Below are 16347 nucleotides of genomic sequence, written 5' to 3' on the forward strand. Positions count from 1 at the left end.
GAGTACATGTAGCATTTTCCTTTCAGTACTTTGGTTGTGTCATTCCTAGGTGAAAAGTACAAAATCAAAGAATTCGGTTCCATGAATTATAGTCGATACACATTATTGTACTTTTTATTCAACAAAACCTTTTGCATATTATTGAGATTAGACGTACTATCTAACCTAGAAATGAAGGGTCAATCTCTTCGTAACTGAAATAGGAGCCACTGCTACTACACCACAAATAATATGTTATCATATGTGTCAATGAATATGTATGAAATTGAGAATGTATGTAATAAAATTCAGAAAAAAATGATAAACTGTACTATACTAGAGTATGAGTGTAAGATGCTTGTAACTTTATTATTATTTTTTAAATTACACGACACTAGAATGGTAGGATAGACCAAACTTTACCATTTTTCATTAAAATGATGCTTGCAATTTCCTTGTAATTAAAATAATAATAAGTATAAATAAACCCTGGTGACTTGGCCGAACCAACAATTTAATAATTACAAAATTTCAAATTTGACTCCACATAAAATCTGTCTACTGATCTTCAGTGCGGTTAAAGCCCATGAATTATAGAAAATAAATAAAGGTGTGGAACTTTATATGCGGCATATTTGCCCAATATATAGAGTGTTTTAGTGGAAAAAATGATTTATACAAATTTAAGAACACCCACATCTATGGATTATTCACAATTTTTAAGAACGGGAGAGCTAACATGGAAAAAAGAGAGGGAAAAGAGAAAGGGTCAGAGGTCTCTCTGCAAGTTCACGGTTTTTTTGCAGAAATGTGGCAGAAATGAGGGACTCGCAGACAACAACCTCCTTCATGAACACGTCCCATGGCTAATCAGCCCGTGGGCGCATTTCAGGCGATGACAAATTTGCTTCTTTCTTTTTTTTTTTTTTTTTGTTAAAATTAGCTTTGTTTTTTTCTCTCTCTCTTTTTTCTCTTCCCTCCCATATTCTCTTTCCTAATCACACTTATAAAAACTCCTCTAAAATCACCAAAAAAAAAAAAAAAAAAACATCTACTATGGATGTTCTAATAAGAGCCAATAAAATTAGGCCTCCCAATGGCAACTAAAAAATGTTGGTATAATTGTTGGTTGAAATGAGTGGTTTAGATTATTTTGATTTTAATATTTTTTTTATTTTTTATTTTACCCTAAATAAATACCCTTGTATTCCGTCAGTATGTATAAACTTTAGTAATGGAATATTGCATTAACTATTTATTATTCTTAACTTACTCGGATTTTTATAAGGAAGGTCTTAGGTTCGAACCACATCCCAATCAAAATTGAAATAAATGTTAAACATATACTATGAATATTTTAGAGTGTATTAAAAAAAAACAATATAAAATTTAACATGAACTTTGATCAATTATATTAATTAGAATCACGCATTGGGCATTATTTATAAAATGGTACACTTAATTTACAGTATATATCCAACATAGATGATAAACTATGCCTATTATCATTGTCTTTTTGGGAAATGAGTATTTGGTTCTGTTTTTGAAGGTGCACTTTGCCAAGGCACTAAAATTGCAGTGAAACACACCAGGGGACTAGATCAAATCAAGAATTCATTTATGGCGGAAGTGGCAACAAGAGGAAGCATGGAATCATGCCAATTAATAGAGTTTTGTGTTGCAAAATCTATGCTTAGGGTACTATCCAGTGATGGTGTTTCCCTCTAAAATAGGTATTGTACTAGTTAATCCAACATTTCTGTCATAGGTTATAGTTATACATTCTTGAATTATTTATTTTTATGAAAAAATTGATAACCTTTGCATTGATATACACCAGTATACCGAATAATACTTTAATAAATTTTAAAACACCGATTTAGAAATACCCATCAAACAATGTTGGTGTGGTAACTACTAATAATTAATAATATATAATAATTAATTAATGGCAATATGAAAATGTTATGGTAAAAATTTTTTGTTCTATTATTTTGGTACACAATATAATATATTACTCCATAGTATATTACGGTTATGGAGTATTTTGAAAAGAAAAGCAGTGAGCAAAACCATGAGCTGAGTTTGTCTCTGCATTTCCATTGTCGCTTTGCTCCCTCTCACTTTCTCTCTGTGGACCTTTTCATTCTCTCTCTAATAAAAACTCTGAACATCCACACTGACTCCTCGTAGGTCACTCCTTTTTCTCAGATTCCGGACGCATACGACGACGACAAATTCATATCCCTTCAGAATTCAGATTTCGCTCTCTCCTTCAGTTTCATCATTATATTCTTTGATTTGTATGAGCCACTAGTAGCTGGATAGCATTTCGATCAATTTTTAAAGTTTTTAGATTAAATGAGAGGAATCGCAAAGCATGAGCGGAGGTGGGCGTCGGACTCGGTCCCGGGCGATCCGCCGGTCATCGGGGGAATTTCGCCGGAGACTGAGTCCGAGAACTCCTCCGCGGTCGCAGCGGAGGAATACGTGGAGGTCACGCTCGACCTTCAGGATGACGATACCATAATTCTAAGGAGCGTGGAGCCGGCGACCGCCATAAGCATTGATGATCTCGTCGGAGGTGGAGGAATGATGATCGAAGGTCCGGTGTCAGCTTCCGGCTCTGCGTCGACGTCTCGGTCGCCGACTATACGGCGAAGCTCGTCGAACCGGATTCTTCAGTTCTCTCAGGAGCTGAAAGCCGAGGCGGTGGCGAAAGCCAAACAGTTCTCGCAAGAGCTCAAGGCGGAGCTGAAGAAATTCTCGTGGAGTCATGGACATGCGCCTCGTGCATTCTCATCGGCGTCCGGAACAACAAGCGGCTTGGATTCCGCTCTAGCGGCTCGCCAGTTGCGTCGACAGCGCGCTCAGCTCGATCGCACTCGTTCCGGCGCGCAAAAAGCGCTTCGTGGCCTCAGATTCATCAGCCACAACAAAGCCGCCAATGCATGGAACGAAGTAGAGAACAACTTTTACAAGCTGGCAAAAGACGGTTATCTCTACCGCGCTGATTTTGCGCAATGCATAGGTTAGTTATTATCATATCCGCTACTTGTTTATACAAATTGATTATTATTATTGTTAATTACAACAATATAATTAACAAAATTAAGCTGTTATCGATGAAGGAATGAAGGACTCCAAGGAATTTGCAGTAGAAATGTTCGATGCTTTAAGCAGAAGAAGAAGATTGAAGGTGGACAAGATTAGCAAAGAGGAACTTTACGAGTATTGGTCCCAAATCACTGATCAAAGCTTCGATTCTCGTCTCCAGATCTTCTTCGACATGTAAGTTAATTAATTACAGTAATTCATTATTACTAGCGTTCAAAACCCACTTAAGTTGGTTAAAATTAGTAAATTACCTTTACTTGCAAAGCCTCGAATCCGTAAAAGCCCAACAGAATTTTTATTTTTGTTCAAATAATAATTATATTATCTTCTTATTATTTTTGGCGATGCGGCACAGGGTGGATAAGAATGAAGATGGTCGAATTGCAGAGGAGGAAGTGAAAGAGGTAAGAATATTATTATTATTCTTATTATTATTATTATTATGAAAAAAATGGCATAAATAATTTTAATAACTATATCGTTTTTAAACGAAGGAAAGAACAGCCTGTCACATTCTGTTGAAACTAATTATAGGTTTAGCGCTGACCTTGTATAGGATACAGATTAATGACGCACTACTTAAAGAATTGATATTCACATGCATTGTGTGTGTGTGTGTGTATTGTGTAGTAGTTTTTGGCGTGATGACTGTGATTAGGTGGCTAATATAATGAACACCAACAGCTCCAATAGACCAACACTACACGATGCACAGATGTCAAAATAATCTCAGTAATCTTTGGTCTGACGTTAACCATGTTGGGATTTAGTGGAACTGCTAAAATTCAGGAACTCTAATACCTCCGTCTTGGTCTGAATCTCTGATCGTTAATTTGAGTTTTAAGAAAAAGATTTTCTCCCCCAATTTTTTGATTGGGTCAAATACTGTCGTTTTCAGTGGAGTTGGTGAGGGCATATCCGTCAGCTAAGTCTTTTTGTGTCTCATTTTGTTTTATCACGAAATTAAAATTAAAATTACTATTTTCATTTTAAATGGGTCATCGCATGATCGAATCTCGGTGGTGGGACATTTTTTCTTTGAACGGTAAAAGGTTGAAAAAGTATAGAAATCTTACTTGTAAAGAAGGTCAAAGGTTCAATAGGGAGGTCAAAGCTTTTATCATATAGACCTATTTTCTCTTATCATATACGGTAGAAATTATATGAGAGATGAAAGGTTCAATTATTGTCTTATGCCCGTTCGAGCTTAGCTCACTGGTTTAGTAGGCGGTGTTTGGGTAAGAGGAGTAGAAAAAAATAAAATGTGGGGAATGGACCAATAACTTTTCTTTGGTATATTTTGTTTTTATTAAAATAAAATTGTGGCATTTTTATTACAATAAATCACAACTACATACTTTTTTCTTTGAATCTACAATAACCTTAGATTTGGGGTCCCATGTAGATCATAATGCTCAGCGCTTCAGCAAATAAATTATCAAGATTGAAGGAACAAGCAGAGGAGTATGCAGCTTTGATCATGGAAGAGCTGGACCCAGAAAGACTTGGCTACATTGAGGTGGGACCCTCTTTCTAGAACTGGTTTATATATATACATATATAATATAGATCCACTGATCCACGCACTTAATTGATAAATTAAATAAATACTCCGTAATTTACTTTGTTGCCTGCATGACAATGCTATTTGAGCTTTCAATATTTTTTTTTTGTTGTGATTATATTACTGAATTTATGAATTATGATTAGATTGGTTGATAGGTTGTGGACTATCTCTACGAATTGTTACAACTAATTTATTATGTTAGACTTTAGCTTTCAAAGTCAAGTGGTTGGAAGACATATGCATGACTTTGTAATACCGTGTTGTTCAACAATCCAAAGGAAAGGCAAAAATTAACTAGTTCCACTCTCTTAAAAACTACGGAATATTTTATTTATTTTGTCTTTTAGTTTACAATTCAAGGCTTTAGTCGTTCAACTGTTTGTTTCCTTGGTTCACATGCTCTGATGCTCATGTATATATTTTCTGCCCTGCACTCCCATTATATACCGTTTTCGTTTTTCTTTTTTTATTTATATTTATATTTTTATTTTCATTTTTATTTTTATTTTTATTTTTATTTTCATTTTCATTTTTATTTTTATTTTTTTCGTAAGAAGATTAGTATTAATTAGCTCTTCAAAGATAGAGGCTACCTAATTTAGGTAGTTGAACTGGTAGATCTTAAAGAAGAAAATTAGAGTGCTTAGATGGCCATTTAAGCAAGGTTAGAGTATTTTTTAAGTTCCCAGAATTAAAAAATACATGTCACGTCCATATAACTTAAGAATTGACATAACATATTAATAATTTTAGGAAATTTTCTTCCTGTAAAATACCTACCATTCTGAAAAGAAAAAAAAAAAATTGTTGAAAAAGCTAACTGCACTGCCCAATAAGTATTGTTTATTTTGAAAAATATTAGGTATTGATTATTGATAGCTGTATTGTTGCTGGAATATAATTGATTAATTAATAACTTGCAATAGATAATATTCTTTAAAAAAATTAATCTTTAATGACTTTATAATAAGACATCAAATTATTGAAGTCCTTGCTTAGAAAAATGAAAATACATGGTGGTTAATTATTCCTTTTTCCTTATTTGTTTATTGAAGTGAGATTATTTAGTTCTGAACTGTAGCTTGGAAAAGGTCCAAGGCTACTCAATAAAAGGTGCTCAACACAAATTACTTAAAACGGTAATTAGAAATAGTCTTAATTTTCCAAAAAATAAAAGAAACTGACCTCGTAACCATTTTTACCAACTACGATTAGCTTTGGTGCTACTTCACATCAAAGCTTTGTTGGCCTTTTGTACTATGTGTTTCCATCATTAGAAGTTATACTCCAACCATGCTGCGGTCCTGGCATCTTATCCCATGTGGTCTTTCTGCTTTGAATACCAATTACGCGTTTTTAGCACTCAATCATGCTTTCTCCATATATATCGTGATGTATGCCGAATACATGAAATTTTTATATTAAAATTTGTTGTTAAAATCTAAAGAAATTTAATTTTATTAATTGACAAATATGTACTAATTTATATATCATTTGAGATACTTTAGATAATGTATTCCTTCTACTAATGATTGAAATTATTAATTCTCTTACTGTTATTTTATTATTCTATTATTACCTTTCTGGCGGATAGTATCATTAGCCCCGTCAAATCCTATTTAAACTTTACGAAGTACATTCTAAATAAAACATTGTTAACTTGTTTCTATGACACAATTCAACTTAAATTACTACATATGTCTGATGCATGATGGTTTTGTTGGAATGATGCAGCTATGGCAGCTGGAAACACTACTTCTACAGAAGGACACATACTTAAACTACAGTCAAGCACTGAGCTATACGAGCCAAGCCTTGAGTCAAAACCTACAAGGCTTAAGAAAGAGGAACACAATAAGAAGAATGAGCACGAAATTGCTGTATTTCTACCAAGAGAACTGGAAGAGAATCTGGGTTTTGACGTTGTGGATATTGATAATGATTGGTTTGTTCACCTGGAAATTTTTGCAGTACAAGCAGAAAAGCGCATACAAAGTCATGGGCTATTGCCTCCTCACGGCTAAGGGCGCAGCTGAGACGCTAAAGTTCAACATGGCACTCATATTATTCCCCGTGTGCAGGAACACCATAACGTGGCTCAGGTCCACCAAATTGAGCCATTTCATACCCTTTGACGACAACATCAACTTCCACAAGGTATAGTCATATACTGAAATATCTCTTTCAATTCTTTGTTGTTTTATACGTCTCTATTTTTTTGCGTTTAAGGCCCATATACATATATGCCTTAATGATTAAGTCAACATGATTAGTATATTTCTCCAGTCTGGATACAAATCATTCATCCATCTCCTGTACTCACATCGGTGACAAATACATTTAAAAAAAATAGAAATAGAAAAAGAAATATCTAGAGAAGATATACCTTGTCGACCCACAAATTAAACGTTGACTTTTTCACCTTACTCTAAAATTTGCCTCAGATTTTGTTGTACTAAATCAATGTCAGCGTCACAATTTGTGCACCAATAGTTCATAATTGTTCTCACGGTATTCAATTTCACATACGTCTCTAGTTCATAGAATTCACACTAGAAAAATCAAATATGATATAGTCATATATCTTACCATTAGAAGACTTTTTTTTTGACATTTTTTTATCACATATTTTAATCAATCATACAACATGTGATAAGTGTTAGGAAGTATAATTCCTTATATTCATTAATTGCTAGTGAATTAGTTGACTACACTAAATTTCACATGTTAATCAATAAACCTACTTGTAAACATTTGATTAACGTTGTATTACCTTCTCTAGAAATTTCAACTTAAATATATTGTTAGTTTGGAAAATTCTTGATGGTGCCAAATACATGTGTGTTTTCTATTGATGATATACATGTAAATACTGTTTCATTGCCTCTTCCGAGTTGCACTATTTTGTGGAGTTCTGCTCTCATGGATAAGCATCATCTTATATATTGATTAACATATGTAGGTATTAATTTACATCAAATTCAATGAAAAACTAAATGAATTTCAGTGCTATAGCTAAAGAGATTCCTTAGCTTGTTCGGTCGGTGGGGACAGAAACGAATCATGTATTCATGTGGAGGTATAGAGATAGCATTTAGGTAATTAGGTTAAATTGTTAACCCTCCGTATCTATCTTGAAAAGCACTTGAATACATAATGAAGTTTTTTTATATATACCTGGAGTCGTGATCGTAACAACAACTACTATGGATATGATGTTTGCAGACCATAGCAGCGGGAATTGTGATTGGTATCATACTTCATGCTGGTAACCATCTTGCATGTGATTTTCCAAGGCTTATCAACGAAGCGGATGCAGTTTATAACCGGCTTCTCGTAAATGATTTTGGAAGTAATAAGCCCAGTTATGGAGACCTTATTAAAGGACCTGAAGGCGTGACAGGAATACTGATGGTAATCTTGATGCTTATTGCTTTTACACTTGCAACAAGATGGTTCAGGCGAGGCCTTATTAAGCTGCCCAAGCCTTTTGATAGACTCACTGGATTCAATGCATTTTGGTACTCTCACCACCTCTTTGTCATTGTGTACATACTGCTCATCGTCCATGGCATGTTCCTCTATCTTGTGCACAAATGGTACAAGAAAACGGTAAAGTTCCAAAACCCATCCATCATCCTACTCATCCAGACATTATATTGCACAGTACATTTGGTTAATCAAAAAATGAGATGCTTCCTTCAATCTGATATAACTTTTTGTTTGCAGACATGGATGTATCTTGCAGTTCCTGTGCTCCTATATGCTGGGGAACGGACTCTGAGATTCTTCAGGTCGGGCTTATACACTGTCCGGCTTCTGAAAGTGAGTATAAGTTATGATATTTCTGAATTCTTGATATGATTTGTTGAGAAACAATTAGCAACTTCCAGATAGAGTCCAGACTTCAGTTTAGAAATTTACAGATCAATTAAAGTAAAGACCAGATGATTTTATCAGAGCTATGCTCCAAAATCTTTTCTGCAAAAGGTCAAAGAGATTAATGGGGTACAGATCGGTGTTAATTAAACATTTACTTTTCTCATGTTGTATCTTCCTTTGTATTCCAGGTGGCAATTTACCCAGGAAATGTACTCACGTTGCAAATGTCTAAACCTTCCCAATTTCACTACAAAAGTGGGCAATATATGTTCGTCCAGTGTCCAGCTGTTTCTCCATTTGAATGGTAAAAGACAGTAAATGCCTTTCAGTTACGTACATTTTATTTAATTTGTCAGAAAGAACCAACCAATATCTCAATTTTATTACATTATTAATAGAACAACTTCACCAGCATTATCCATCCCAAAGAATTCATTGCAAGATCTTGATGTTATTGCTAATTATCTGCATATATAAAAAAAAAAAAAAAATACCCAGGCATCCATTTTCCATTACTTCCGCTCCTGGGGATGACTATCTAAGTGTTCACATCCGACAGCTTGGTGACTGGACACAAGAACTTAAGCGAGTATTTTCTGAGGCTTGTGAGTGTCCAGAAATTGGAAAGAGTGGCTTGCTGAGAGCTGATGGAACAACTAAGAAGAGGTATATATAATTCTGTTAATTTGAGTGTGTAGGTATGTCAGGTTTACTATTAACTGTACTGACGGGAAGTTTACCCAAAACCTCAGTTTGCCTAAGCTATTAATAGACGGACCTTATGGAGCTCCAGCACAAGATTACCAGAAATATGATGTTTTACTACTGGTTGGTCTTGGCATCGGAGCAACACCCTTTATTAGTATCCTGAAAGACTTACTCAACAACATAGTAAAAATGGAGGAGCAAGCAGTGAGTATTTTAAATTTAATATATATAATGCACTCACTATCTAGCAGATCACTGTCCATACTCGACATCCTAAGTTTAGTAGTGTGACAGTTGGACTGACCCTCTGATATTATGTTACGGTCATGACTTACAGGATTCAGCATCAGATCTTAGCAGGAACTCGGATCTAAGTGTTGGATCATCAAGTGAACAAAACTCTTCCAACAAAATTTCTCCCAGACGGAAGAAAACTCTAAGAACTACTAATGCATATTTCTATTGGGTAACAAGGGAGCAAGGTTCTTTTGATTGGTTCAAAGGTGTTATGAATGAAGTTGCGGATCTTGATCAAAGGGTAATTAATGTCATGTGCCAGATCGTATAAATTCATTCACTTTTTTTTTTGGGTTTAAATTTGGTTGACCTTAATGAAATTCAGGGGGTCATTGAGATGCACAACTACTTAACAAGTGTATACGAGGAAGGGGATGCACGCTCAGCTCTCATTACCATGGTCCAGGCTCTGAACCACGCAAAGAATGGTGTTGATATTGTATCAGGCACTAGAGTGAGTTTATTGGGCTAGCAAATTATTTTCCACTCTCCTTAATTGTATACATAACCCCAAAAAGCCTATATGCTAATCAGGTAAAGGAATTATTGTTGTTTTTAACAGGTAAGGACACACTTTGCAAAGCCTAATTGGAAGAAAGTGTTTTCCAAGACCTGCACCAAGCATGCTAATGCAAGAATAGGTATCCTATCATTTTCAACCTTGCTAGGAAACTGAAAGCGATATGATATCTTCCGGCCTCCTAACAGTTTGTATCATTGAAATGGTCTACTATTATTTGGTGCAGGAGTTTTCTACTGTGGAGTACCTGTATTAGCCAAAGAACTCAGCCAACTTTGCAAAGAGTACAACCAAAAGGGCACAGCCAGGTTTGAATTCCACAAAGAACACTTCTAGGAGGCCAGTAAAAAGGAACCATTGTAATCAAGTGCAGTCATTTCTAACAGCAAATTTTGCCAGCACAACAAATACAATCATTAGTAATATGATGCAAATAGTAATACACCCTACCCAGGAAAGTCAAACAGGGGAGTGAAAAAGTGTGCAGTATTTTTGGGGGGTTTGTAATAACTACTAGATATACAAGAATAGATTTTAGCCATATGTTTTATTCTCCCAATGAAGAGCCAAAAACTGGCCCTGATTGGGAAGACAGTACAGTTTAGAATATAAATTCCGGTGGTAAAGCTAAAGGTTGCAGCAAGTGGGGCGGTGGATAAGTTGGAGAATGAGAATGGTAAACAGCTATATAGCAAAGGTTTGACCTGCACTGCTCCATAATGAAATAGACAGCAACGATAGAGGCAGACACTGAGGCATGTATAGTGAAAAGACGATCGAATACGGAGTGTTTTGAAAGGGGAAGGATGATAAAGACAGGTAGATCTAGTGGGCTAAAATGCAGCAGCGGGACGGCATTTTATGGTAGAGATGAGTTAGTGGGGATCGGAATGGGATTCATCTAGAAGACCTACGGATGATAAGTCCACCTTATATTTGTCTTTTTCTTTCCGGAAATAATATTAGTTTATATAATTTACTCATAGCCCCAATGGGAAGTACATGTAACTGATACTGATGGGAAGCTTATCTATCTCCTTTACTACTATGTCATGCCTATACAATTTGTTCATATTATATAATTAAAGCAAGAAACAATTGGGCTCCCTCTTTCTTAGGTTGATCCCACATGGTTGTGTACACCATATATAATTTGTCTATCTTCTTTTTCAAAAGAGACAATTGCTAGTGTTTAGTTCCAATACTTGTAAATTCAGCCAAATTTCCCAAACAGAAAAAGAAAAAGTAATTTCTGATTTCGAATATGAAGATGAGAAGAAAGACTAGGAAAAAACACCCTAGCAGTGAAATTGAGCTCCATCAATGTTAACCTTCTGAAACAGACGGACAAAGCAGACAACCTTGTTAGAATCACAAGTAGAACTGTAGGAGTGTAATATACTACGTACCATAAAACATCGCCTACAACTGGAGGACAAGACAAATACGAAACTCGAAAAGATTTTTAAGTTGAAATCATGGAGATTGAAATGCGATTCGGATAATTATTGATTATTCTTCAATGATCTTTGATTTACCATTATTAGCTATTCTCCCACGCATCTCATCAATGAATTTGTTAGATATATTAAATATAATATATTTAATATAATATATATTAAATATAATATAATATATCTATAATATATATATAATATATATTTGAGAAGAGAGAGAGAAGGAGAATTGAATTAACTTGATTGATATTTGAAAAAGATTGATACACAGCCTTTTTATAGTAAAGGAGAAATAATAATAAAGCTAAAAATTAGGAATGTATGCTCCATGTACTCCACATACACTAAGCCACATACTGCATACACACCACCCACTACTTAATTTAATTAACAAACTAATTAACTCTTGGTTTAACAATTATAATAATAATATTATTATAACATTGTCTCCTTTAAACCAAGTTGGATATATTGGTCATCCAAATTTCCTTCTTCAATTTAAGAAATGTCTTCGTCTTCAAGTTGGATATACTGACTTGTATTTCGTTCTGTAAACCCACTTTACTCCAATTGGCTTCTTCCCAGGAGGTAAATCTGTTAACTCCCAGGTACCATTCTTTTCAATGGCACGTATCTCCTCATCCATCGCCTTAAGCCAATGAGTTTCTGTAGCAGCCTCCTCAAAAGTTAAAGGATCACAATCTGTAAAGAGAGCAAATTGAACAATCTCTTCATCAGACAGGTCATTATCATGACCCAAAACATAATCTTGCAAGCGAGCTGGTAAGTGGCGCTCGCGCTGAGATCGTCGAACTGACGACTCTGGCTGTGAAGGAGACTGGACATTATCTGGAATCGGTTGCTCTTCAACAATATTTTCAACAGCATGAATAACAACTGAACTTTCATCTTTAGCTAACCAATCACAAGCACCATATTCATCAAAAGTGACATCACGACTTATAACAACCTTTTTAGTTTCAGGATTGTATAGTTTATAAGCCTTTGAAGCGTCACTATAACCAATGAATATGCACTGCTCACCTTTATCATCCAACTTCTTTCTCAATGGATCCGACACGTGGGCATATGCCAAACATCCAAAAACCTTGAGATATTTGATAGGGGGTTTTCTCCCACTCCAAGCTTCTTCGGGTGTCTTATCACGGACACTTTTAGTTGGACACCTATTCAACAAATAGACAGCACAAGCAACAGCTTCTGCCCAAAAAGGCTTAGGCAGATTCTTGGATTTCAACATGCACCTTACCATATCCATGACAGACCTATTTTTCCTCTCAGCCACTCCGTTTTGTTGTGGAGTATATCTAGCTGTCATTTGGTGCTGAATCCCCTTTTCTTTCAGAAAATCATCACAGGCAATATATTCTGTACCTCTATCAGTTCTCAAGATTTTAATCTCATAACCACTTTGCTTCTCAACAAAAGCCTTAAATTGTTTGAAAACATCACATGCTTCAGACTTTTGCTTCAGAAAGTAAACCCATGTTTTTCTACTGAAATCATCAATGAAAGTAATAAAGTACTTACAACCTCCATGTGAGGGAACCTCCAACGAACACAGGTCTGAGTGAACAATCTCCAACTGTTTTGTAGCTATCCTTGACTTGCCCACGGGAAAGGGATCTCTATGCTTCTTCCCAATCACACAAATCTCACATATACGATCAGGGACATTCACAACAGGTAAATCAGAAACAAGTTCCTTTCTCGCAAGATAGTTTAATCCAGAGAAATGAAAATGCCCAAACCGCATATGCCATAACCAATTATCATCACAAACTTCAGAATTAAAGCAATCAAGGAGAGTATGCTTAATTTTCAAAGGAAATAGTCGATTTTGGGACATATTTACCTGGTAGGGAATATCCCGACCGGCATAGTTTCACCACGACCGAGAAGCCTTTGTCCTTTTCTCTTTGTCTTTGCAGGTAACAGGTCGGGCTCCTTGTGAAGAACCCGGTCGGGGTCCGACCGGGAGTTGCCCGAACGATGATGTCAACCACCGAGCGGGAGCCCTTTGGCGAGAGAGCTGATGAATGACACGTGGCGGCTCTCTACATCGACAGGCAGGGCACCCGGGAGGATGACACGTGGTGGCTACGTGGAGGACATGCCGAACGGCTGGAATCCTGTCCCCGGCAAAGCGGCTATAAATACCCACAGTAGCTACAGTGTAGGGGACTTTTGGACGATCGATAGGTTGTTGTTAGAGAATCCCGACCGCAGTCAGTCGGCACTCAGAGCAACCAAGTAGATTGTACTTAGGGCCTCTACTGTGATCAATAAAGACATTTACTTGCTTTAGTTGGTCTCGAGTTACTTCATATCGCTTACGTATAATTAGCAGTATCATTTTGGCGCCGTCTGTGGGGACCCGGTGCAACAAAGCTACGTCTTGACGAGCACTCGGCCTCTTTGCAACGATGTATCCGTGGGCACACAACAACTTTGCCGACGACCAGCCGGATGCGGCGAGCTCCTCCGACCACTATGCTACCCAACAGCAGGGTCAGACGATGGACCTCAACCTCAACCTCTCACCACCGCATCCATCAAATGCATACCCGGCCGCCCAACAGCCGGTGAATTACATACAACCGGGATACCCAACACCCGGTTTGCCATATCAGCAGCAGCCGATGATGTATCCCGCCCAGTATCCGTACCCGGTCCCACCTCCGCCGTATGGGTATTGGCCAGGCCAACCAATGTGCTACACTACCCCGGTTGGTTATCCACCATATACGCCTGCTTATACAGCTCCAGCCGCCGCCCCTCCAGTACAACCGACCGCACAGGTAGAGCCGCAGCGTCAGTCCGCATCCCGGGCTCGACGCTCGGCTCATTCGCGGTTGGGGTCGGGGGGTGCTGATGCGATGAAGGCACCAGCTCAGGCCGTCCAAGCGGAGGACCCTGAAGAAGTTGCCCGAGCGGTAGCTTTTGATCGCCTTCGACCGGAGATGCGCCAGCGTTTGGGACCCCAAGACCCGAACCGCGGGCAAGAAGACGTACCGATGCAGGAGGCTAGTCAGGAGGCTTCATCTGGGTATAGCGGGTTGAGATCTCACCGACGGCGACGCGCTCGGGATACAGCCCAAGCCGCTCAAGCCGCCGAGCTCAACGAAACCCGAGGATTACTCTATAACCTCCAGGCGGAAGTTGCGCAGCTCAGGAATGCGTACCCTGCAACACCCCCGGTCAATCAATCGACCCTGCACCAGACGCCTTTCACAGCAGCGGTAATGGCCCAGCCTTACCCGCTCGATTTAAAGGTCTCTGGAGAGAAGAGTTATGACGGACGGGCAGATCCTGAGGCCCACGTGAATGATTTTTTCAGCAACATGATGCTGAAGGGCGTTTCAGACGCCGTGATGTGCAGGGCCTTCTACTCGACCCTCACCGGTCGGGCGGCAGAGTGGTTCCGTACCCTGCAACCGGGGTCGATCGATAAATTTGAGACCCTGGCGATCAAATTTGTGAGGAAGTTCATCACTTCCAAAGTGGTGAGGAAGTCCTACATGTATCTCGAGAAGGCCAAGCAATTAGAAGGGGAAAGCTTGACCGATTTCCTCATCAAGTGGAAGGCAGCGGTCGGGGAGGTCGAGCCTATGGACGATGCGACCGCCACCCATATGCTTCACATATCTCTCCGGGCGGGACATTTGTATCAAGACTTCATCTTACACCCCCCGACCAGTTACGAGGAGGCCCTTCGGAGGGTCACAGATTATGCCAACGCCGGCGAGGCGAACGCCGTAAAGCACTTGCAGGAAGTCGGCTCTTCGTCCCGTAAACCGGCCGGCCGGGCGGAACATCGGTCGGGAGATGACAATCCCCGATCCCGCACCAGGCCTGGCGAGTTTACGGCCTTGAACCGATCCGCAGCGGAGGCCATGCAATACGCCCAGTCCTGCAATCTCATCAAACTCCCCCATCCCGGTCGAGACGGCCCTGACAAGAGTAAGCACTGTGCTTACCATCGATGCGCTGGGCATGACACCGAGGAGTGTACCCACTTACGCCAATTGTTGGAAGATCTGCTCAACCTGGGAAAATTGGACAAGTGTGTGGGGAAGAGAGAGGACAACAAGAAGAATACCGATCGGAGGGATCACAGGCGTTCTCATCACCGCTCCGATCGGTCAGGTCAGGACCGAAGAGACGATCGAAGGGACGATCGTCGTGATGACCGACGGGACCCTGACCCTCCGTCTGGTAGCCGCCCGTCCGGAAAACCTACCATCCACGTCATTTTTGGTGGACTGGAAGATGCTTCCCGACCGCGGACTAATTGCCCGGTCGCTATAGTGGATTCCCGGGAGACCGGGAAGAGGCAGAAGATGGAACCCATAACCTTCACCCTCGAGGACCAACCTACCAGCAGTGACCACGACATGGAGGCGCTCGTGGTCACGATTGACGTTAAGGGGACGGACGTCCAAAGGGTTATGGTGGATACGGGCAGCAGCGTGAACGTCCTTTACTTGGACGTCTTCGAGAAGCTTGGCCTCGACAGGAAGGAGCTGACTCCGGTCGGTGTACCACTGTCAGGATTTACCGGGGCTCTTATTTACCCCGAGGGAAAGGTAACGCTCCCGGTCGAGATCGGCGCGCCTCCAAAGTCGATCAGGACGGAGCTGGAATTTGTTGTGGTCAACCTCCATTGCGTCCACAACATTATCTTGGGCCGACCCGCCATCATGAAGATCGGTGGGATAATTTCTATGCCCCACCTGTGCATGAAATTCCCCACCCCTAATGGGGTCGGCGTGGTCCGCGGCGATGTCCAATCCGCC

The 16347-nt window shown here is 39.2% G+C and overlaps 1 protein-coding gene across 1 annotated transcript; it reads left to right on the top strand.

The window, feature by feature from the left end:
• Window positions 1-2038: 2038 nt before the first annotated feature.
• Window positions 2039-11191, top strand: LOC109148169 (respiratory burst oxidase homolog protein A). Its single transcript, XM_019296004.1, has 14 exons — window positions 2039-3010; window positions 3111-3270; window positions 3452-3500; window positions 4502-4615; window positions 6398-6820; window positions 7889-8275; window positions 8393-8488; window positions 8734-8849; window positions 9044-9211; window positions 9298-9457; window positions 9591-9791; window positions 9876-10004; window positions 10113-10191; window positions 10297-11191. The coding sequence occupies exons 1-14, from the start codon at window positions 2341-2343 to the stop codon at window positions 10404-10406; spliced, it is 2862 nt and encodes a 953-aa protein (XP_019151549.1). The 5' UTR covers window positions 2039-2340; the 3' UTR covers window positions 10407-11191.
• Window positions 11192-16347: the final 5156 nt, after the last annotated feature.

This window comes from Ipomoea nil, unplaced genomic scaffold (genome assembly GCF_001879475.1).
Source record: "Ipomoea nil cultivar Tokyo-kokei standard unplaced genomic scaffold, Asagao_1.1 scaffold2036, whole genome shotgun sequence".
Lineage (NCBI taxonomy): Eukaryota > Viridiplantae > Streptophyta > Magnoliopsida > Solanales > Convolvulaceae > Ipomoea > Ipomoea nil.